This window comes from Cyprinodon tularosa, unplaced genomic scaffold, assembly GCF_016077235.1.
Source record: "Cyprinodon tularosa strain WSP-4 unplaced genomic scaffold, ASM1607723v1 ctg256, whole genome shotgun sequence".
Classification (NCBI taxonomy): domain Eukaryota; kingdom Metazoa; phylum Chordata; class Actinopteri; order Cyprinodontiformes; family Cyprinodontidae; genus Cyprinodon; species Cyprinodon tularosa.
The window spans coordinates 175,695-199,671 of NW_024038950.1; the positions used below are offsets into that span (position 1 = coordinate 175,695).

The 23,977-nt window shown below is 36.4% G+C and overlaps 3 protein-coding genes across 4 annotated transcripts in view; 2 read left to right on the forward strand and 1 right to left on the reverse strand.

The window, feature by feature from the left end:
• The window catches only part of LOC119785690 (oligophrenin-1-like), a 43,642-nt gene extending 37,019 nt beyond the window's left edge, over nucleotides 1-6,623 (reverse strand). Inside the window, exons 1-4 of the mRNA XM_038288458.1 lie at nucleotides 5,979-6,623; nucleotides 3,471-3,566; nucleotides 3,039-3,100; nucleotides 85-156 (exon numbers count right to left, since the gene is read on the reverse strand). Of these exons, the coding sequence (XP_038144386.1) occupies nucleotides 85-156; nucleotides 3,039-3,100; nucleotides 3,471-3,566; nucleotides 5,979-6,132 (384 nt within the window). The 5' untranslated portion in view covers nucleotides 6,133-6,623. The remainder of the gene's footprint in view (nucleotides 1-84; nucleotides 157-3,038; nucleotides 3,101-3,470; nucleotides 3,567-5,978) is intronic.
• A 7,660-nt stretch (nucleotides 6,624-14,283) lies between these two features.
• LOC119785686 (gap junction beta-1 protein-like) lies at nucleotides 14,284-18,836 on the forward strand. Of its 2 annotated transcripts, none has more exons than XM_038288450.1 (2): nucleotides 14,284-14,403; nucleotides 17,707-18,836. In XM_038288450.1, the coding sequence occupies exon 2, from the start codon at nucleotides 17,721-17,723 to the stop codon at nucleotides 18,441-18,443; it is 723 nt and encodes a 240-aa protein (XP_038144378.1). In that variant the 5' UTR covers nucleotides 14,284-14,403; nucleotides 17,707-17,720; the 3' UTR covers nucleotides 18,444-18,836. The 2 variants fall into 2 exon arrangements, with proteins under 2 accessions (XP_038144378.1, XP_038144377.1); XM_038288449.1 differs by lacking the exon at nucleotides 14,284-14,403 and adding an exon at nucleotides 14,809-14,898.
• A 2,421-nt stretch (nucleotides 18,837-21,257) lies between these two features.
• On the forward strand, nucleotides 21,258-22,351 carry LOC119785681 (heat shock protein, alpha-crystallin-related, b11). Its single transcript, XM_038288445.1, has one exon. It carries the CDS (start codon nucleotides 21,319-21,321, stop codon nucleotides 21,964-21,966), a length of 648 nt encoding a protein of 215 aa, XP_038144373.1. The 5' UTR covers nucleotides 21,258-21,318; the 3' UTR covers nucleotides 21,967-22,351.
• The last annotated feature ends 1,626 nt before the right edge of the window (nucleotides 22,352-23,977 follow it).

A 23,977-nucleotide genomic window follows, 5' to 3' on the forward strand; every position in this document is an offset into this window, starting at 1 on the left:
CTGAATATGAATGTCCAGAAGCACATTTTTATAAATAATACCCTCTTTGTTTGACATAAAAAAGGAATTCATGACAGTACTCACTTTTGTTGCTCCTATTTGTTCTTTTCTGAACTTCTCTAAGGGCCTGATGAGGAGATTTGATGCATTCTGGACCTGGACATGAAAAAGAAAATTAAAATATAACCTTCTCTTTACATAGCAGAAAGCGCTTTTTTGTAGCGTTAGGAGTTTTGAGATTTTTAGACTACGAGAGATAAAACGGCACATTTATAATAGTGTGAAAACCTAAAATACAATGAAGTCAAAGTGTTATTATTGTTTTTTCAAAACCAGGTAACAATAATGAAAAATAAATATTGTTCAAAAACTTAACTTTAAGTCATGTCATTCATCAAAACACTAAAATGGAAGAATGCTGATCCTGCTTCTGTGGACATTTTGAAAGATTATAGCTTGTTTTCTTGACAAACACAAATGACTTAATTCTGATCCATCAGTAGTTTTAACAATGGAAAAACATTTTATCACAGGCAACTGATGGAATATGTGACTAAAGAGAAGAAATAATCCACAATCAATGATCCACAGACAAAGGATTAATTGATTGAAGGTGAGCATAAAGTTTAACATAAAGAGGAAAATACTTTCTATAAATAATAATTATTTCCAGCTCTAGCTTTCCTGTGTCAGAGCCTAATAAAGATGAATCTTTGAAAACAAACGCCTGACCTTCCCCTCCATCCATCTCATAAGTGGCATTGCCTTGAAGTGATATTTCATGTCAAATGTTGAAATGTTGACTGCCTGATGTTTCTGTAAAGAGTGGCCTGGCAGGAGGCTGCATTACTGTAGTAAATGCTGGTATATATGAAGGAAACTGAGGCTTGGACCGTTTCTCAATTTACAATAACGCGAGCACGGAGTCGTGATCTCGCCAAATATGTTCTTGTGAAGAACACAGGAAGTATAGACTTGGGAAGAACGAGAGCATGCAGCATAAATATGGGTCAATTGGAACAGAAGCGTCCTCGTGACGTCACCACACGCTCGGCTCATGTGGAGCTGCATTTCACCTCCTGTTATTAATAGTCTCTAGATCAGGGGTCACCAACGCGGTGCCCGCGGGCTTCAAGGGGCCCTCAAGGACCACATGGGGTGCCCTATTCAACTTCTGAAAACAGAAGAACTCACTCAGTGGGTTAAGTTTTTTTTTTTTTTTATTCTGTTGCTCTTCTTTTTAATCATTTATGTATTATTTCAGCATGTTAACTATTTCATCATATTTCAGTGTTTTCAAAATGACAATATTAAAAAGAAAATTAGAAATGAATAAAAGAATAAAATAAGAATAAAAATGAGTTTTTATGGTTGAGATTTACTGTAGGTGAACACTGATCCCTCCAGTTCATAGGTCAGTATTGGTAGCCCTTCCTATGACTCGGTAGCCATGAAGTAGCCCTCAGCCTTAAAAAGGTTGGTGACCCCGGCTCAAGATAATAATAAATTCTTACTAATTTCTTTCAGTGAGTAAATAATAATTAACACAGTCAGATAAACACAAATCAAATTAATATTTTGCCAAATACAACCAAAAAAAATCACCATCAGAGCCAGCGGTACTTCACACACGGCTATGCTGACAGAGGGCTGTTGGCTGCGGTTAGCATCGGAGGTCTGCTGGTTTCCACAGTTCTTTCAATATCGGAACTTTTTTTTTAATAACACACTTAATCAGAAAATGGGCCATATAGTGATGCTTTAAAGTATAATATTCTCGCCTCAAATGATCTTAAAACATACTTTTATAGAACAACAGCAACAGAAAAGTGAACTTTTAACTTAATACTATACTCTCTCTTAATACTCTCCATTGGAAGCTGCTGTTGTCGCAGTGCATGCTGGGATAGCGGTCAATCTCTAGAACAAAAAAGTCTGCTATGATGCATACTTGGTAAAGTGGGAGGGGCCAGAACAACATTGGGGGACTTTGTCTGTTCTCAGTCTACTGTTCTTGTGAATTGGAACAGTATTAGGGCTGAGGATGATGACGTTTCACGAGCACAGGAGAACGCACAAGCACACATATTGAGAAACGGCCTTGGACATCTGCTTTATGGCTGCCCAGCAAAGCAGTTTGGTGGTTAAAGAAAAAGGTGTGGTGATACCAGATGCCATGAGATCTGCTGAGACCCGGAGCACAAATGGTGATGGCTTTACCCGCAAAAAAATCTGCTGTCATTTGATTCTTTATCGAGGGATGAAGCAACACTGAGGTGAATTACAGCTCACAATGTATTTTACAGAAAACTTTTAAATCCCTTTACATGGTGCTGTTTGTTAAGTCTCTGAGCAACATCTCTTCTACCTACCTTAAACAACAATTAATAACATAACTCCTTACTTTATTAAATATGGGATTATAGACATAAGCCATCACTATTCAACTAGTGTTCTCAGATGACTAGAAAAATATGTAAAAATACATTTTTATCATTATATAATAGAGATCTAAAATTTGCCTACAAGGAAATGTTAGAAAGATATGACCTTTAAATATAGTAATTAATGAAATATTCTGTGCTTCCACCATCACACCATTTGCATGTGTAAAACAGGTCTGTATTCAAACAAACCCAGTTTAACCAGCATGACTTCAACTAAAAGTTTATGTTACTTCTAGTACAGAGAGGCTTTTAGCAGCGGGGAGCGGCAGGCATCAAAACCTAATGAAAAACACTAACATATAGCCACATTGACTAAAAAAAAAGGAACAAGAAAACTAAAGGGGGAACAGAAAATAAAATTACCAGCAATGCGCTAATCGTTTCTGCATGATGCCGCACAGCTTCTCTGTCTGAACATGTTCTGAATAAAGTTATTTTCCAGAATTAAACTTGGAGAGAGCTTTATAAAAAAACAAAAGATGAGCAGCAGGGTGAGGGGGTTGTTTATTGGAGGAAATACTTATGCGGCTTTATATCTGAAGGGGTTCAAATAGGATGCAGAGGAGGATTTGCAGGAAGCTGATAACCTACCAGCATCATCCTGTCGTGCTCCACTTCCTGCAGGAGGCCGGCAAACTCCTGGAATGACTCAGCTGGGGAAAAACAACAAAAAGACAAGGACCGGATCACACATTATTGTATTTCACACACCAATGTCGGAAACACTCTTGTATAATATAAGATGGGGGAAAAAAGAACTTATCAGCATGCACTCTGTAATAAAAAACGTCCTCGTAATGACATAAGAATAGGCTTTACATTCTGGTTACTCAGAGTCAAGAGAAGTTCCCCTACTTCACAGGGTTACGTAAAGGAGGAAGTTTTTTTTAATCAAATAAAATAGGTAAGAAAGTAGATTTTTTGTCAATTATTGGACTACTTTATCCAGAAAACCTCTCAAGGTAAATATCTGGTGAAAGTACTTACCTGTTAGGAGCCTAAAGATCAATAGTGGTATCTTACCTATGTTAATCTCATCATCCGTCAGAGAGTCGCCAATGAAGTCGAACTGGAATGCACTGAGAGTCTGGGAAAACTTCTGCACTGCCAAGGAATAGCCTGTTGAAAATAAGATTTATTCTTATTAAAGCCAGACTCCTTCTTCCATTCACCAACGTCAACAATACAAAAGCTTTTATTAGCCCTCCAACTTTTTCTATTTTCTCTAATCTTCCTTCCACATTTGCTCAAGTTACAACCAAAAGCTTCAAAGTTTTATTTGGGGATTTAATGATGTAAATCAACGCGGAGTGCAATGTAACTGAAAACTGATACGAAAATTCATCTTAAAATAAATCTGCAAAACAAAACAAAAAAATGGGTCATAGGTTTATATCCAGCCACTGTTAGTGCAAGAGGATGTTTTAAGTGTGTTTCTACAGGCTTTACACACCTACAGATAGTTTTGTTTTTTATTTATTTATTTTTTCCTTTTTTTAGGTATTTAAAGCTCAGTCATATTTACTGGAGAGCCAGACACGTGCAATGCAGGGGCGGAGCTAGATGGGGGGCTAAGGGTGACCATGATCACCCCTACCATTTTTTTTCGCTCTAATACAGATCGTGGCAGCAGTAATAGTCTCAAGTGGAATATTCAAAACATTAAATTTTTTTGTAGTTAATTACAGACATCAATATACTAATATCAAAGATGATAAGTACAGAATTCATGCTCTTTTCAGAACAAGATTTCTGTTATATGGGATAAAGAGAAAAAAATGTGTCTCTGCAAGTCATCTAGGAGTCTAATGTGAAATCAAAAATAAATAACCATTAAATAAAAACGTATCAAATAACCAATTTATGTAGATATTAGTGCTTGTAAATATCAATTGTATGCAGAATGTTTATTGATACAAGTAGGTAAGTATTGACGATGGAAAAGATTTACGCATCAGAACTCAAAACTGAGTTTTATTCATTATACCTTTTATCTAGAAATTACAGATGTTTAAATATATGCGTCTATTTGTTAGCAAAAGATGTAGGAAAGTATAGTTAGTCTTTATTTAGGAAATATGGATGTTTTGCTTGTTAATTTTCCTGTTGGAACAGTGTAGATTGAACCTGAGGTTCTGTTGCAGACCCGCTTTCGGTGTGTATATTGGTTATTGCCTGGCCACCCTTATAAAAAATGTATAGCTACGCCTCTGATGCAATGCAGGACTCTATTGTATCTTTGACAAATGTTCCCATCTGAACTGGGATCTCTGCACTTCTTTCAGGGTTACCATATACATTTTGGCTTCCTCAAAGATCAAGGCTTTCCTTTCAGGAGGACAGCCATGTCTCTGTATGTTTGAGTTAGATTTTAAGCTCGCAATATTAAAACAAAAATCACAAATAACAAACTTAAACCCTTTATAGGCCAAGTTACCATTTTTGATCACTTGCATACCCCTTACAAATGGAGACCCCCTCGTCCCTCAGTGAGGTCTAGAAGCACAAGATCTATATGCAGCCATTCAGCAAAGATCCTGCCACATAGCTGTACATCTTATTTTGGTATTACTTTGGTATTACCTACTGCAAATGAAGTTAAATCAAGAAAAAAAGTGAAAAGCTCATTGAAAAGTTAAAAAGTAAAGTTAAAAAGCGAATAAGCCTGGTTAACAATTATATTTAGGTTTATAAACTAAAAAATGTAAGTATCAGCATTAATTCCTCTAAAGTTATGTTGGACCAAATAAATGTGTTTCTTTCACTCTCAGAGTGTTTTTTCATGAATTTCATTTAGATGCACTTTTGTTATTTTTCTTAATATATTTGGGCAAGTTGGCATTTCTTTTTATTACATTGACATTAATTTTTGCCATCCGAAAATACTTATTTTTTTTAATGTTACAAAGGTAATGAGATGTTGTCCTGGATTCCAATAATACTATAAGTGCCCTATAAAAGGTTAAGGTCTGTGAAGGATGTAACTATTTCAATAAACATTTGCATCCATCGCAAAGAAAAGATTGCCTGTGTGCAAAAGTTCAGAAATGAGATGATGCTCTCTCTGCAATAGACCAAGCATAACTTGCAGATTTCATAGCATTCAATGCAGCTAAAGTGCATGATATAATGCAAATAAATCTTGGATTATTTGCTGCAGTTTATCCCTTTCATAAACACTGGTGACCTCTTGTCAATGCCTATTATCTGGGCTGACAGCTTCTGTTGTGGAGGTGATAATAAGCCTGTCATTCAGGGTTCCTTAAAGGGGCAGACACTGTGCCTCTGTGGGTGTCACATCTGCAGCACTGCTCCACGTATTCCAGCTGTGGATCCCACCCCACACAGAGTGGAAAACTTGCAGATGTTTTCAAGTTGCTCATCTGCATCAGAAGAAGCATGACCTTTGAAAAGCAGCCTGAATGTGTCTCTCCCACTCACCGACATTCATTGTGACCCAGAAAGGCCCAAGTGATGCAACAGACCCTTATTGTTTCCCAGGAAGAAGGAGAAAAATTAAAGCATGCTCACCCTTGATCGCAGTAATAACACTGTTGCCATCTTTGATCAACTCTTTGAGGAATTTGCTCGTCCTGTCCAGCTCCAGTTCATAACACTTGAGGGTGTCTCTGAAGTCTGGACTGTCCTTATAGCACTCGCTGAACTCCAGAGGAGGATGCCCCATCTTCTACACAAGCTGCTTTCACACAATACAGTAGCGGGGGATTGCTGCTCTATAGCTCCCTGCTCATTCAGCTGCCCAAAGGAGCGCAGACCATGGTGTCCGGGGTATCCTGCTGCTGCTGCTGGGAGGCTACCGAGGAAAGGAAGTCCGGTTTCAGCCTCTCTGACCCCTGCTAACCACTGATGGACGCGTTGTTTACGCTTCGGTCCGGTTATCCAGCTCCTCTCTTTTCCTTGTCGTAATATCTGGATAAGAAGAGCGGCCGAACCTCCTTTGGCCGCTTTCCATTCAGAAAGATTTCCCACTCTAGCAAAGCCGCCGTCCGTCCTTCGCAGTTTCAACGGTTTCTTACTGTTTGAAGCCAAAAAATGTCTCTCGGCACCAATTGTTTTCAATAGGTTGGGTGTTTTTTTGTTTTGTTTTTTACAGAAGTGGTAGATTTTATAAACAGTTAACCATCCGGTTGTACACTAGGGACGCCACATAAAGAGCAATGGAACGAAAGCAATTGGCTGCAGTGGCAGAAGAAAACTTCCTATTTTCCACACCCAGGAGGTTCTTAAAGGGGAACTGCTGCTTTAATGTTCCATAATAGATAGATAGATAGATAGATAGATAGATAGATAGATAGATAGATAGATAGATAGATAGATAGATAGATAGATAGATAGATAGATAGATAGATAGATAGATAGATAGATAGATAGATAGATAGATAGATAGATAGATAGATAGATAGATAGATAGATAGATAGATAGATTTAGGGCCGCTGAAAAAAGTTAACTGATTTTTGAATATTATTTCAGTTTAATAAGGGGGGACTTTTTTTCTCAGAACTTTGACTTTTTTCTCAGAATTCTGACTTTAATCTCTATTCTGATGATTAATCAAGTAATCATAAGGAAAATTGGAAATTAACGCTGATATTTCCTTTAGATTCTCATGTACTTAATGAGTAACTAAAATACACAAAAAAGAACATGCAAGTAAAAGATAACTTTTTATATATTTTACATTAATTTAATTGTTTAGAAAGATCTGTCTGTAGGGTTTGCTTTTTCATTTGTAAGAAAGGATATATTAATAGCTAAAAAAGGTAGGTTGTACAACAAAATGTCAAAAGCTCAGCCTTTTCTGTTTGACTTAATAAAAAATAGAAAACTAAAAGTGCATGGATGATGCTTTTTACTTTATTTTGAGTAAACAGTGCAGAAAAATAAAGATTTACATCTATTTATCTATCTATGGAAGAGGATTAGGGCCACTGAAATAAATTTAAAAAGTTAATGATTTTTAAATTTTATTTCTGTATAATATAAGAAAAAAGTCAATCTCAAAATTCAGACTAATCTCAAAATTCTGACTTCTTTCTCAGAAGTCTGACTTTAATCTCAGAATTAAGACTTTGATCTCAGAATTTAGATTTTGGATCTTAATGTAGATGGGCACCATGAAGGAAGAGATGTGGAGCACTCAGCTTCACTGACAAAGATGTGAGTTGCTTGTGAGGGCCAGTGACACATTAGTGGTAATTGATGGAATTAGTCGACTTTTTACATCAATAGCAAGTAGCATCACTGGGTCCCCAGTGATGCTACTTGCTATTGCTATTATTTGCTATTATTTAATTAATGGAAGAGCAGAAGGTGATTAAAACCAGAAAGCTAGTCTCTAAAACAGACATGGCTGCAGCTTGTTGCTAACATGTCTGTTAGCTGTCAGAATTCAGTCAGAATTCTCAGATTAAAGTCAGAATTCTGATTTTTTTCTTATATTATACAGAAATAAAATTTAAAAATTAGTTAACTTTTTTAATTTATTTCAGTGGCCCTAATCCTCTTCCATACATAGATAAATAGATAGATTTAAATCTTAATTTTTCTGCACTGTTTACTCAAAATAAAGTAGAATAAGTGAAAAGCATCATCCATGCACTTTTAGTTTTCTATTTTTTATTAAGTCAAACAGAAAAGGCTGAGCTTTTGACATTTTGTTGTTACAACTTCCCTTTTTTTAGCTATTAATATATAATTTCTTACAAATAAAAAAGCAAAACCTACAGACTGATCTTTCTAAGCAAAAAAACGCATGTAAAATATATGAAAGTTATCTTTTACTTGCATTTTCTCTTTTGTGTATTTTAGTTACTCATAAAGTACATGAGAATCTAAAGGAAATATAAGCGTTAATTTCCAATTTTCCATATGATTAATTATCAGAATATATATATAAAAAAAAACATAAATTTCCAAAGTAACCCTTTGTTTTATGGTAAAAATATAGATGGCCTGTACTTATATAGTGCTTTCTCAAATCAGGAGACTGGACCAAAGCGCTTTACATTACATTCAGTCATTCACACAGATGGTTGCTGCCCTGGGGTTACTGACCAGGCCCTCTGAGCACCATCCGCAGGCAATGCAGGGGAAGTGTCTTGACACCAACACTGAAAGCCAGAGCCGGGGCTCGAACCTACAACCCTCCAATTGTAGGGCAAACTCATGCACCAGACGGCACTGTTGCCCACTGTTAATGGTGTTTGCACACATCTTTACAGGAAATGCCTTTCCTTTGGAGGGAGTTGAACTTTCGGTCTAGCTTGGAATATTTCTTCCAGCCAAAATGGACTTTTAAAAAGGGAGTTTCCTTCTCCACTGTTACTACATGCATGCTCATTATGAGGGATTGACCCCAAGCCAACGACACAATCCTAACTATTGTCCAATGCTGCTACATGTTCAGGACGAGTGAAGCTCAGGTTCATCAGATAAAACCTTTAAACCACCTATCTGTGTAATATGACTCTGTAAAATTCCTTCAGATGACATGTGTTGTGACTTCGCACTATATAAATAAAAACAAATGAGCTGAATATTTATTTTAGCTATTGTTTTAAAATGAAAAAGACAAGAAAATATGCCACATGAGTATGTGTGGTGATGGAAGTTAAACCTGGAAGTCTCCTCCATTAAAAAAAAAAAAAACTTAAATGCTTATCAGAGAAATAATGCATGTCTTATTTTTGCCAAAATTTCATAGGGGGAAGCACCTGTGGTCAGAGATGATTTTTGGAAGATTGCAGCAGAGATTTGCACCTTAAGGTAACAAATTCTCCACAGCAATAATTTCTTTGAAGGCTTTCACCAAAATGGACATCATGCAAACTTTACAGTAATACTAACAATGATGAAAAAGTACTATTCGAGGTGGTTAAGGATGCAAACACTTGGAACATCACAGCTGAATAGTTACATACTACATTTGAGATAAATTGTTTCATATTTTATTGACATTTTGATTCAAAAGTGGTGGTTAAATATTATAAATAATGTTTTCCATGAATATATTAGACTTATGATTTAAAATACCTCATTAATACAAGCTTAATAGATACAATAGCTTTAGTCTTATTTTTTGACTAGTGCCGGATGTTGTGCCGTATTAACTATGTTACATAAACATTTCAGAGGATTCCAGGTCTTTTATTACAACTATGTATCAAGTTTTTTTTGTTCTAAAACTATTTGTGCATTGTAAGTGTGAATTTGAAGTTTTACAGTTGTAGAGAGAGTTATATTCTAAGTTTTGTATTTGTAGGATTTAAAAACAATTCACAAGTACATTTTTTTATATTTGGTCAAATTTTAACTACAAGTACACAAATCCTGTTCTACAAGTTGCACATCAAAATCCTCTTACATTATCAGTTTTGCTTTAAATGCTCCAGAACTATTGTTGCAAAACTATTGTAAGCATTGTAAGTTTGGTGTTTTGTAACTGTAGATTTTTTTCTAATCTGTCACAATTACAAAATAAAGTTACACTTCTTCAAATTCTTGAGTACAAGTACACAAATTGTGTTCTGTTGCATGAAGACATTTTTGATGTGCAACTCACAGAACATCATTTTTATATGTATGTTGTTTGTTTTGAAACCTTCATAACTAACATTTAAAGACAATGACATGAAAGAAGTTAACTTTTCTCCAAATAAGAAACAGTTTCATGTACATGTCAATAATCAGATTTAGATATGACGTGCTTATCTGAGCCATTTCAAACTCATAAGTTACGTCACACGTTGGGAACAAAGACTCCTGGATAAGTGTCAAAAAGTTTGCAAACTCTGAGTGAACGACTTGTTTCAAGCCTGTTGTAGTTTGGGATTATATGACTTTAAAACCATCGGTGTACAAAAAAAATCATCCAAAAAGTGTAATCAGAAGAAGTAAGCCATAACTTTTTTTGTTCAACCAACTCATAGCTAACATACTGTATGTCCTGTTGTACATCATGTATGTAAACTGGAAAGCAAAGTACGCAAAATCAATACACACCTATTTTTAAAAAAATGTGGCACACCCTCAGACCTTTTTTTACCATGCAGCACTGAGTCAGACAGAGGCTATAGTCTGCAGGTTTTGTAAATCACACGCATCTTATGTGCTTTTTGGTGCTGCCTTGATGAAAGAGTTTAGATGGGTGTTGTCTAAGAAAAGGTTATGATGAGAACTGTCAATCACTAAAAAAAACTGATGTCAAACTATGGCTTTCCAGTTTCCACACCCAGGTCTACTGCTGCTGTGAAAGTTCAATTCAATTCAGTTTATTTAGTTTAATTATATAGCGCCAATTCAAAACACATGTCATCTGAAGGCACTTTACAATTCAACCAGATCATACAGTCAAATTGATTCAAAGTTTTCTATCTAAGAAAAACCAGTTGATTGCATCGACTCATTGACTCAAAGGCAATCCCTCACACTAAGCATGCTTGTAGCGACAGTGGAGAGGAAAAACTCCCTTTTAACAGAAAAAAGCCTGCAGCAGAACCAGGCACAGCGTGAGCGGCCGTCTTCCGAGGCTGAGCTGGGGTTAAAGTTAGAAACATTACACTAATGTCCATGCCTAATGCAACCACATCATGTCTCTTAGTGACAGTCTATGCATGGGACGAGAACTGAGACGTGTTCAATGCCTGTTACAACATGGTAGGTGCAGATATCATGGGGTACATTACGTATTGTTAGGAGTTTGAATACAAACATATTTGCTTCATGAAAATGTGTGGTTAACTTTACTTACACATTGGGTCAGTGATAGATCTGCATTAATCACACGGTTGTAGATCAGTTTACAGACATCTTGCAAACTCCTGTCAGTGCTTGAAAAAACGACAATAATGAACTTAGACATTTGTATACAGACGGTGTATACAAACTGAAATTTCGAATTGGGCAGCTTCCATGACATTTCCTTTTCTTAAAGCAAAGCAGTGACCAAATGTAAACAGTGTGGGAGAAAAAAACATAAAGGTGTTTGACTTTTATGAATGAGAAATGCCATTTATGCACAACACACAATATCTCTTCATGAAGTCTACTGCGTTCCACTATCCATCACCTTTGGTTTGGTGATGCTGGATTGCCTGTCTTCAAAGCAACATGACAGACATTTCTGTCAAAGAGGCTTTTTTTCTAGAGTTAATTTAGCTACTTATTAATAAGCTGTCAATTCCGGTGAGACTGGCCAATAGGAACACAGGCTCACCCATCCCACATTTTTCACTTCCAGAGTGAGGTCTTCAGTTTTGAGAGAGAGAAGAAAAAGTTTTTTGAAGAGAAATTTTTTTCACTCTGATTGCAAAAAAACTATATTTGAGAGTAAAAGTATATTTTTGAGAGCGCTTGTTGTCAATTTATCTTCTACTTATATTATGACAAAACATTTTTCCTCAAAACATTTCTTCAGCTTTAAAGAACATCAGCTGTTGCCATCAGTGTGATAAAATATGTTTCTCTCAAATACAATTATTTTCCCCTTTCAGGTCACTTTCTTGGATTTAATAAAAACACCAAAATAACCCTATATATGCGGTGTATGCGGCGCATAGAAGCGCTGCTATATCAAGACGCCCCAAAGCAACGAGTGAAAAAGAAGTTTTCCTTTTTGCATGTGTAAATTACAGACGTTAAATCCTTAAATCTGCAGATTGATTGTTTTCTGACACCTGTTAAATCTGTTTAACCCCTGTTAAAGATATTTTAGGTTCAATAAAGCATGTTTAACAACTTCTGAGAAGTTCATAGAATCTATAGAGACAGATTTTATTTTTTTCTTTAACTTAATTTCATAATGATACTGAGGAGGCTTTAAATATATTCTTGGAAATTAAAAATTATCTTTTAGAAACTTTGTATCATTTACTTATATGAAGGCAGAGCCAAGTGTCCTTTTTTTCCAAATCACAATGTGCTCACCCTAATTCTAATATGACACTACAGGGCTGTTATGATATATCAGATAAGTGTCCAATCCATCAAAATTGTAAATTGAATTAAAATAAAAAATGTATATGTGGTTTTGCTGCTTTAGTTTAGAAACGACTCAATTTTACATTTCATTTGTTTTTCTATGTTGCACAGCTGGGATATATGTAGCTTCAAACATGTAAGCCTAGAAATGTATCTGGATGTGTCAATCATTTCCATAAGGGACCAGAATGCATTTCATAACGTATGTTGAAATCTTCTTAGGCTGTTTGATGTCATCCTTCTGATACTGGCCAGAAATGATTAAGACTGCTATATTTAACTAAGTTCATGATGCTCAGGTGTGAGGATGCAGATAAATAAAGGAAGAATAGCAATAAACAAACAGGGAAAGGCAGCAGGTTGTACTAGTAGGTGGACGTTTAGGATCAATCATTTGATACGAAGCGATTCCTCAAAGGTTGTTATATTGAAAACCTTAACAAGATGTGTCTAAGATCTGATATCCTTGTTGTAGTTTTCATTTTTATATTCCTTGTGCTCTTGTCTTGAAATGCAACCGATAATGGAGCTTGACTAGGATAGCTGAATGGCTTGCAGTAGCTGTCCAAAATGTGACAGATATGCCCATATCCACTTGCTGTCCCTGCAGTGCCTTTACACACAGAGTTAAAGCCAGATGTAAATGTATATTTGTCCAAGATCTACCCAGGATGGGTGCTTTTATGGAAACATGCCAGTGGGCTGCAGTGCAGACTGACCTCTGCTGTACATCTATGTGAACAACCCATAAGTAACTGATCAGTTCTGCTCAACTCCTGTGAGACATTTGTAGCAAGTGAAAATCAAGCTGTAACTTCTAAACCTGAACTGTAATTCACAGCAGCCGATTTGTACAGTTGATATGTAGTTGTGTTAGGTAAAAATAATATAATTAGAATGTTAATATAGGTGCTTGAATTTGTTTTGCACTATTTGTTTTAGATCAACTGGAGCAAAACTGAGAAAGGCGCTCAAAGAACTTTGTGTATACTTAACAGTTTGAAGAGGTATTTTGTACTTGTGAAAATTAGAAGGAAAAAAAATGACAAAACTTCCATTTTATTTCTCTCTGCAACTCCAACTTAACAGTTACCATGCACAAATACTTTTGATTCAAAATTACTTTCCTTTGGTGACCATCTCAAGTTATTTTAACCTTATATTTCTATTAATGCAGGACCTTTTCATATAAATATTGGCACAATATGCCGGAGTAAATATTTGTATATTTCAGATTCATAAAAATTGATCAGTTAACAGTTATTCATCTACAATGATTTTTTCTGGGAATTAATTTTTTTCTAAATTAATCCTTTTGATAAAAACCTTGTAGGTATGACCTTTAAATGTATACTTTAATGCAGGTGACTTACTATAACAACAGGTTATCTGATAACTGAAAGAATCCTTTACAGAAATAAATAGCCAACCTAAACATTATCCTATTCTTCAGTGAATACTGGCCACCTTGATCTAATGGCTGAAACAGAGGTTGATTGTCTGGTGGGCAGCAGCAATGTGGATATAATGACTGATAAAACCATAATGAGCCATTCTTTTCTTATCTTTAGTTCTGTGACTCATTTCTACTTTTGACCTTCCATGTTTTACTCCACATTGCGTCAAAAACATCCTCCACACACTCTCCAAACACAGCACAATGAGGACAAGAGGACAGACAGTGGTCCCCCACTCAGATTCTTGTGCAGAAATGAAAATGTTTGATCTGGACTCTGTGGCCGCTTGTTTTGTCCTCCTAAATGGGAGCATTGTATGCAAATTCCTCGAGCAGAAGCATATGACCTCCTCTGTGCAGGGCAGTGGCTAGTGTGAGCAAAATCATTAGCAATGCAAAGTCATGGTGCTCTGATACTCTTGTTCACGGTGCCAGATTAAAAAGGAAATCTGCTTAGACCAATGTTTTTGGATGAACTTGGTTAGAAAAAGCAGCTGACGGTAAGCCATCTATTTTCTCATATGGTTCACAGATGCTTCTCAAATTCCTACAGAGGTATTTTTATAGTTTTCAACAGATTTATTGCTTTTTTTCTGTCACATGAAGAGCACTAGAAACTGTATGAGAACAATTTTTCAAATATTCTTATGAGATGTGAAAACATAAATCAAGAGTTGAACGAAATAAGCATTTTTTGTGCAAAATTTCTAATATATCTAATTAACGATTTATAAAAATGTGAATGATCCTAAAGCTTTAGCTGTCAGAACCTCAGGCACCCCTCTATGATGGGCACAGGTGCCTAGGAAGCATCATGACGTCTGGTTAACTCGTGTCACATGATGTGTCTGTGTTGCTCATAAATGATCGGCAGCTTGGCAGAGGGGGCAGAGAGGTTTCCTTCCTTCTCTGGATCCACATCCATGCCAAACCAGCAGGTCAACTTTTGTTCTTCTCACTGCCTCCTATGCCTCTGACGCCTCCTGCAGAGCCTGGTAACAACTCTCACATTTACAACTAGGGAGGGAGTGTTTTTATGACGAATGAACTTTGTTCTAAAAACTTTGTGATCAATTAAGTAACAATCAACAAGTGTGTGCAATCTGATCACGGCCTATAAAATCTAGATTAAAACAAAAGTCCTCGTTTCTAACTGGCCGTGTATGATGTCATCTTAAGTGTTTTTTTTATGTAAATAATAAATTTGCATATTATCATTGTTGGAATAAGTTTAATATGTCAAAAGAACTACATCATAAATCAATTTTAAAACTTTTATTTTCAGAATATGTCTATTTTACAAATAATAGATATAAAAACAGAAAACAACAAAAACTCAGTTTTGACATTTGTCTTGAAATGTCAATCTTCTAATAATATTTTTAGCTTGTGTCAAAGGTCTGGTTTTATCACATTGTTTAATGATGTTTATAAACAGAGAATCAGAAGATTTTTTTTTTTTATTCATTTAAGTTTTATATTTTATTTCTGTTCTGAGTGAGCCGTGTTTTATTTCCACACCTTGGTCCGCTGAGGTACTTTAAAGTTCCCTAAAAATGATGCTGGGCACAATTGGATTGGAAAGGATTTTCTAAATGATCACTCATATAATATATAATTTTTTATGTGAACCAAGCAAATGTTTCTTTTTACTCAGTTATACAATTTGTTTAATGGAATAATGTTTTTTTTATTACCTCTGTCATTCTTTAAGTGTGTATGGATTGAATAATCAGAAAGTAATAATTACAAACAACATACATAAATCTAAAATTGTATTTTTCTTTCCCCTGATTTTTATTTTTAGATTTGCCCGGGGCAAATTATTATTCCATAAAGACGTTCATCTCAAGAAATACCTAGAAAATTTAGCGTGTAATTCGGTGGGGTCTGAGGTTTTAGTCATGGGGGCCAAAATTGTCTTTCAGGGGGAAAAAAAACACAACCTTTGAATAAAATATTTTGTAATTAAAATTGTAATGAAATAAGTAAATAATTAAATCATTGTAGATAAAAATAACTAGTCAGCTGGTTTATCTGTTTCAAAAACAGAACAAATGCAGCATCCAGTGGCCTAATATCTTAAACATTATTTATAAGTTTTGTTTCTAAATGATCAGCAATGAGAACAGGATAAGACATACTCTTGCTTCATTAAACCAAACTTAACAAATTGGTCCCCTAAGTTTATTTGGATGCTTATGGTCCTTTTTACTATTAAATTAAAATATATTAAATTAAAGGAATACATCCAGTGCTTTGGGTTGAACCTTATGTTGCCTTTATGTAGGTTTTAATTGGTCTTTATCCTGCTCTAAAAAGCCCTCAGTGGAAAAGGCACATTAATATTTTATAAATATGCATCTACATCAGCTCCCTGGGCTTGATAACTCATAGGGGGAATTGAAGTGCTGATGATGATTTAACCTGTCAAACTCAGAAGGTTTTTAATTAATCTCTGCCTGAAAATATACCACAAAAATCCATACTTTCAGAACATGTGTAAAGCTACCATATACATTTTTTCCCCAGCTAATGCAGTATTGAATAAATTACTATTCCTGATTTATTGGGGGAAAATGCATTTTTTAAGCCTGTTTTATATCATAAAGTTTTATGATTTATTGTAGATAACCCTTTGATTAATTAAAATATATGTCTGAGATGTATTTTCTTCTGTGTTTATTCTGTTTTCTTGTCAGGAATTTATTCATCTCAATTGATTAAAATCATTTAATACTCATGTCTGTTTTTCATTTATTCATAAAAATGTTAAATATACTGGGGTATGGTGTGCAGGTAGAGTACATTACCCGTACACCAGCTGTCACGGGTTCGAGTCAGCAGGACTGAGCTTTGTCAAATGTCTTTCCCCTCTCTTGTATCCCACTTCCTTTGATTTTCCCCCCCAACTATTATTGTCATTACACTGTCACAAGTACAGAGCAACAAAATGAACTCTCTGCATTTAACCCTTCCCCATTGGGGAGCAGTGGGCTGCCATTGTGTGGTCTGTGGGAGTGGGGCTCGAACTCAGAACATCTGGATTCCAAGCTCTATGCCCTAACCACTAAAATATTATATTGAAATAATTGGCAACTAATTTTGTAATCAATTAATCGTTAGCTTGAGTATAGAGACTCTAAAACATGCCTTTAACTGAAAGAGTAACTAACTCAAAGCAGTTATAGCAAAACTGTGAAAAATATCCAAATAGTTTGAATTCAAGATGAAAAACCATTTCTGTCCATCAATACGCTCTATCCAGAAATCCTAGAAAGGGCCCCGTTTTGGCTTCACCTAAAATCATGTTTAATGAACCTTTTCCTATCCTTTTACTAATCGATTAATCGTAAACAGAATCGACAGATGAATTGATTAGCAAAATAGTCATTAGTTGCAGCTCTGCATACCTGTGCATGTGGATGGGTTCTTTTTCCTGTGGGTCATTGGGTGTTGAAGAGGACTCTTTTTGGGTTTCTTTCTGGTTCCTTAGTGTGATATTTTTGTTGATTGTTTGATTTTGAACTGATTGATTAACTGTTTTAAGATGATAATTAAATATAGTTTTTCTACTTTAAGAACAATGGCTTGTGTGTTGTGTGGATGTTCCGTAATCCCTTGTGTATATGTCTAAATATATATATAAAATATAAATGTCTAAATATATATATATTAATATCGAAAGAAAAAAAAAATATATATATATATATAGCCAACATATATTCTATAGTTGTAATAACATTTTTTTTCCCGTTAAAGGATTTTCAGTTTTAAATCTTTTTCTATGTTTCTCGCTGCAGACCCGGAACCAAAAATGAACTGGGCCTCCTTTTATGCTGTCATTAGCGGCGTTAACAGACACTCCACTGGCATCGGCCGCATCTGGCTCTCTGTCCTGTTCATCTTCCGCATCCTGGTCTTGGTGGTTGCAGCTGAGACCGTTTGGGGAGACGAGAAGTCTGGCTTCACTTGCAACACCCAGCAGCCTGGTTGCAACAGTGTCTGCTATGACCACTTCTTCCCCATCTCCCACATCCGCCTCTGGGCCCTCCAGCTCATCCTTGTCTCCACCCCGGCACTGCTGGTGGCCATGCATGTGGCCCACCGCCGACACGTCGACAAAAGGCTCTACAAAATGTCCGGCCGGACCAATCCCAAGGACCTGGAGCAGATAAAGACCCAGAAGATGAAAATCACAGGGGCTCTGTGGTGGACATATGTCATCAGCCTGTTGTTCCGCATTGTGTTTGAAGTCATTTTTATGTTTCTGTTTTACATGATATATCCTGGTTACAAGATGATCCGGCTAGTGAAGTGTGACTCCTACCCCTGCCCCAACACAGTGGACTGTTTTGTGTCGAGGCCCACAGAAAAAACCGTCTTCACCGTCTTTATGTTGGCTGTGTCTGGGGTTTGCATTCTACTCAACATAGCAGAGGTGGCATTCCTGGTGGGAAAGGCCTGCGGTAAACACCTGCACAGTGCTGGAGACTCAACCATGGGAGCTTGGATCCAACATAAACTTCACTCCTTCTAACCGAGGCAGATTTCTGCCTATTTTTCACAGGGATATCAGCTTAAGGGCATAAGAAGGACTGTATTTGTGATACTGCTTTTAACAATATGAAATAAATGAGAATTAATGCTTAATGAATAGATCCTGGGTTCAAAGCGGACAAAATATATTCTTCCAAGAATTCATATATATGCTAGTTAGGTTGCAAATTATAATAAATAATTGTTGTGTTGGAAGAAGGTACCTACATAATGTTTCTGTATTATATTTACTATCCCTTTTAATGTCATTACATATGATGTATGTACATTATTTATTTTTATTTATATTGAATTTAATAGATAAGAATTCTGACAATGACTTGAACCTAACACACTTTACTTGATATATGGCAAGAGGATTTATCTTAAAAGCATGGATTTTATATATATATATATATATATAGATATATATATATATATATATGAGCAAACTCTTATTACCAATGGAAGGATTTTTATCCTTTTTTCTAATAGCCACCAAATGTTACTTACTTTATTGTGATTTTATCTCATAAACAAAGATGTGTATAACTCTGATAAAGGAAATGATTTTGCACTTTCCAGTTTCTTCAAGTAGAAAACAAAAAAAGTATTTCAGGTCTCTACCAGTTTTGGGAATTTAGGAGATAAATGGATATTGTGGCTTATCCTTTTGCGTCTGAAGTGTTAACTTTACATCCAGGACCACCTTCTGTTTAGGTTCATTCGCTTTGACCGGGTTCAATCATCCCCATATCATGATGCTACCATCCCCATGTTTTAATGAGGGGATGCTGTGGTCAAGGTTATATATGGGGTGAAGTTCTCTGCTGCCCAAAGTATTTTGCTTGTTGTCCACAGGCCTTTGGTGTTAATCTGAGGAAAAAAAATCCATGTCTGCTTTGTTCAGGCTTGTGACAAATTGTTAATGAGACATCTTTCTTTTCCTTCAGTTCAACCAGTTACCACTGGTTTCTTTGCCTCCTTCATTAATGTTTTCCTCAGTTTAAATAAACTGTCACACCCTGGCAGATTTGGAGTTGTATCCTGTTTGTGCTTTGTTTGTTTTTTGTAATCTTAGAATGTATTCTGCTAAGGATAAAGTGTGGCATATTTTTCCCCTTCTGGATGATGGATTTGACAATTCTCCAAGAGATGCAAAAGCTTTTAATTTATCACCTAAATCTGCTTCAAATTTGTCCACATCTTTCTCCCTGACCAGTAGGACTTCATACAACAAACTGATTTTCCATAAGTTTCATTTACACAAAGATGTTTTCTCTTTAGGTGACTTACTAAAGTGTTAAATTGCATATTAGTTTCTTAAGAAAATCCATGGTTTTAAGATTTTACTTTTAAAACATTTTCTAAACCACATGTTTTGTCTTCCACCTCACTATTATTTACTTGAATAAAAATATGATTAAATATCGCTTGAGTAAAATTTGGCTTGTTAGAATAATTATCACTGATGGTGGGTGAGTTTATTAAAGCTTAATATTAGCTGCATGTTGCATTTCAGAACTGATGTTTTCCCCAGTATTTTATCTAATTAGGCCAGTTCCTCGATGTAATAAAGTGTAATATTTTGATAAGGCTGGAGCAAAGGACGTCTCCTCATCTGCAAACGTGTGACATGATGATGTGATAGACTGGGATTGCATAAAATGCTTTTTTAACTGTTAAAAGTGGCTGCTTCCCCCTGAGAAGTGAGCCCGGTTGGTAAGAAGCAGCCTTCTGTAACTCTAAGCAACTTCTCTGATAGCCTATGTATAAGATTACGATTTCTATCAAAATGTGTTGTCATGTCTCCTGGTTATTTAATACATAAAAACTATGAAGTGTTATCTAAAGAGTTTGTCCCGAGTGATCTCTTTTCAGGAAAATGAACCGGAGAGAGAAACCTTCAAGACAGAGCTTACTTTTAACAGTCTACTCAATAAAAATGTAACTTCACTTCAGGAAAATAAGTTAGTTCTAAACAAATATGCACCATTGAAAGAGACGCTTTGTTCTTTTGTGTGTTCAAGGCTTATTGGTTAATGTTTTTTTTTCTGTCTGCTGTCTCATTAAGAGGTTAAGTGAAAATACAGTAAACCATAACTTAACTTATTCTACAAACTGTAACTATTGATTTTCTGAGTTTTATAACTCAGAAATATTAAATCAGTAGTTATGATCATGGGTAGTCTGTAGATTAGTTACTCTGTGATTGAGTAGCCTTTATACCAAATACAATGTTACTTTCACTCAAGTAATTTCTTTAAAGTATATGAGGAAATATTGCTATGCTTAATGCTTAAATACCATTTTTGTGTACTGTACCCATCTCTACTAGTGTTTCATTTCTATGTGCCAAGAAGGGACGGATCTGAAAAAGCTACCAAGGACTAAGGTTGGGTATTCCGTGTTTTTAAACATTAAAACCTCAATAAAACACATTGAAAAAATGTTCATGGATCCATCAATATAACTTTTTTTGATATTTCAAATTGCTGTTATTGAAGCTGTAACACCAAAAGCAACCAGCGGGCAGCAGTGTTGCATGCCTTTGGTTGAGAGTTGTGATCTGATTTTGAGGGTGTGACTCACAGCGCTTAGGGTCATCCAAACATGTGCCACATGCCATCCGTCTCAGCTTTGTTCTATTTCTGCAGCAGGACTCACTCATGGTCTTTATTAAGCAGCTGAACACACTCACACACACATACACTCTGAGGAATGCCTCTCGATCTTTCCTCTGGTGGCGGCTGCTGAGGGCGTGTTATAAGGGTGGGGGTGGGTCAGCTTATTTAAACAGTGGGTTGGAAGGGCATCTCTCAGACAGAGCAAAAGCAGGAGATCAGAAATCTAGCTTCCAACTGAACGACTACAGGATGTTGTGTCCCAGCTTCTTCCAGCCGACCCCAACCGCCATGAGGCCTTTCCTGGACCTGCACTGGCCCATCCGCAGCCTGTGGCCCGAGACCAGACCACTCTTCTACCAAATCGAGCAGGAGATGATCCGGCACATGCAGGAGATGAGGCAGAGCATGGAGTACATGGAGAGGCTGCACCAGAAGATCTTTGAGGAGATCGACCAAACCTCCAGCTCTACTGGGGCCTTTAAGCACATCGCCTTCCAGGAGCTGGGAAAGGACAGAAACACCTTTGCCCTGAGCCTGGACACAGCCCAGTTCGCCCCGGAGGAGCTGTCAGTCAAACAGGTTGGAAGGAAGCTGAGGGTGAGCGGCAGGACGGAGAAGAAGCAGGAGGATGGGAAGGGTTCCTACTCCTACAGGTGTCAGGAGTTCAGGCAGGAGTTCGACCTGCCAGAGGGCGTCAACCCCGAGACCGTCAGCTGCTCGCTGGTGGGAGGCCGGCTGCAGATCCAAGCACCCCGGGAGAAACCACAGAGTGACGGGAATGAACGGATCGTCCCCATCAACGTCAGTTCTGCCCCAGCGATCACCCCTGCTTCATCCCCCTCCGAGAATCAGGAGGGGAACAGCGCCTCCTCAGAGAGCCCGACTGAGAAAAACTGAACAGATACAACTCAACTAATAATCTATCTAAAGGAAGAATAGAAAAAAAAATGCACCTTGATTTTAAACACATTAAGCCTACCTTGTTTTGTTGTTTTTGTTGTTTTTAATAAATGCCCCCTAGTTTAAATGCAATCATATTCAATAGAACTTAGTGTAAAATTCAAGTTTGAGCCAACACAATGTGTTTTAATGTTTTGATTAAAACGTACTGGTCTTTATGGATTTGGACATCTAGTCTAAAATACTAAAAAAAACATTGTGAAGCATGTGTTAAGAGTAGCAGGTCTATTAACTTTTTATTCTGTTCTTATAACATTTCCCTCAAAGTTTTTTGTATAAAGCATTTGTTATAATAAAACTTAACATTTTCTTTTCTCAATCATTTTCTTTCTGGAGCTTACCTTTAAATTAAGAGCATGACAACTTCAGTACAACTATCAAGTTCTCCTGCCATCTTCGCTTTTCTTTATAAATAACTATACTGTCATGATTTATCATTTCCCACAAACCTGTTGATCCGCTGACCAAAAATAAGACGGAAAAGACATCAGCAATGATGATGATGCTACCATCAAACTGGGAAAGTGTTTACTGTGACATCTTTAAACCAATGGATTACGTCATCCTGCAGGAAACATTTAACAACTACCGATTTTAGCGGGGGGGCATCTAACCAGATGCAGCCTTAAACTAGAGAGTGAAGCCAAAAGAAATGATTGAAACCCAGTAGCTCCATTTCAGGTCCTATAGACTTTAGTCAGCAGGTTAAAAGTCATGGCGGTGAATCACCCTGGCCTTTAGGAACAGTTGAGGAAGAAAGAATATTTAGAAACAAAAATGGCAGCAGGACTTTGGTTAACAATGTGCATCCAGACAATGGTGTCAGTACATATGACACTAAGGCTGAAACAATTAATTGGATTAATTGTGATTAATCGATAATTGAAAAAATCATCAACTAATTTAGTAATCGATTAATCATTAACCAAAGTGTAGAGAAGCTAAAACGTGGCTTTAGCTGAGCGACCCACCTTGAGCTGCAATTATACCCAAAAAAGTAGTTAGTATTTAAGATAAAAAATAAATAAAAATAAAAAAACTTTGTCAATATGCTCTATCCTACAGAGCCCCTAAAGGGACATGGAGGAAAAAATAAACTTTTGCAAGATCCCGCAATACTTTTGCGAGATCTCGCAAAAGGTTTTGGCATGTCAGTGAACCGGAAGTAAAACAGACACACAACAGTGGAGGTGCAAAGTCTACTGCTATGGGAGGATAATACGCCCATGTGTCAGCTACAACCATGGAGGATGATTTGGAGAGGTTCCTAATTTCTAGATAAGTCCCAAAACACGACATTACATGAACGAAGAGAGACAAGGTCAGTATGCAATCCTACGGAGCCCCTAAAGGGACATGGAGGGATAAAAATTAACTTTTGCGAGATCCTGCAAAACTTTTGCGAGATCCCGCAATACTTTTGCGAGATCTCGCAAAAGTATTGCGGGATCTCGCAAAAGTTCTTTTTTTCCCCCTCCATGTCCCTTTAGGGGCTCCGTACTATCCAGAACTCCTCTAGTGGAAACGTTTTAGTTTTACCTGCCTTAATTTTGTAAAAATAATCTTTAAGGAACCTCTGGCTATCTGATTAGTCCAAAAAAAAAAAAAAAAAAAAAAACCCTAGATGCAGCCCTAGATGAGAACAAAGTAGAGATAGTAGGAAACCAAACCCAGCATCTTAGTATAAACACCTTCACCCAGGAAATGCTTGTGTGATAAAAAATAAAATACACAACACCAGTTTTTCTGTTTCCTTGTAAAATAATTTTCAGTAAACTTAATTTATTCACAAACTGCTTTTCAAATTGCCATGTTGACATTGTATTTTCTGTTCAATCACATACAATAAAAAAACATTTCTAAAAGACAAGAGATGTCTGAGACTCTTCACTAACTATACATGAATACTTCTCAGCCTTATGGAAATGTGCCGTCTTCCAAACTCGAT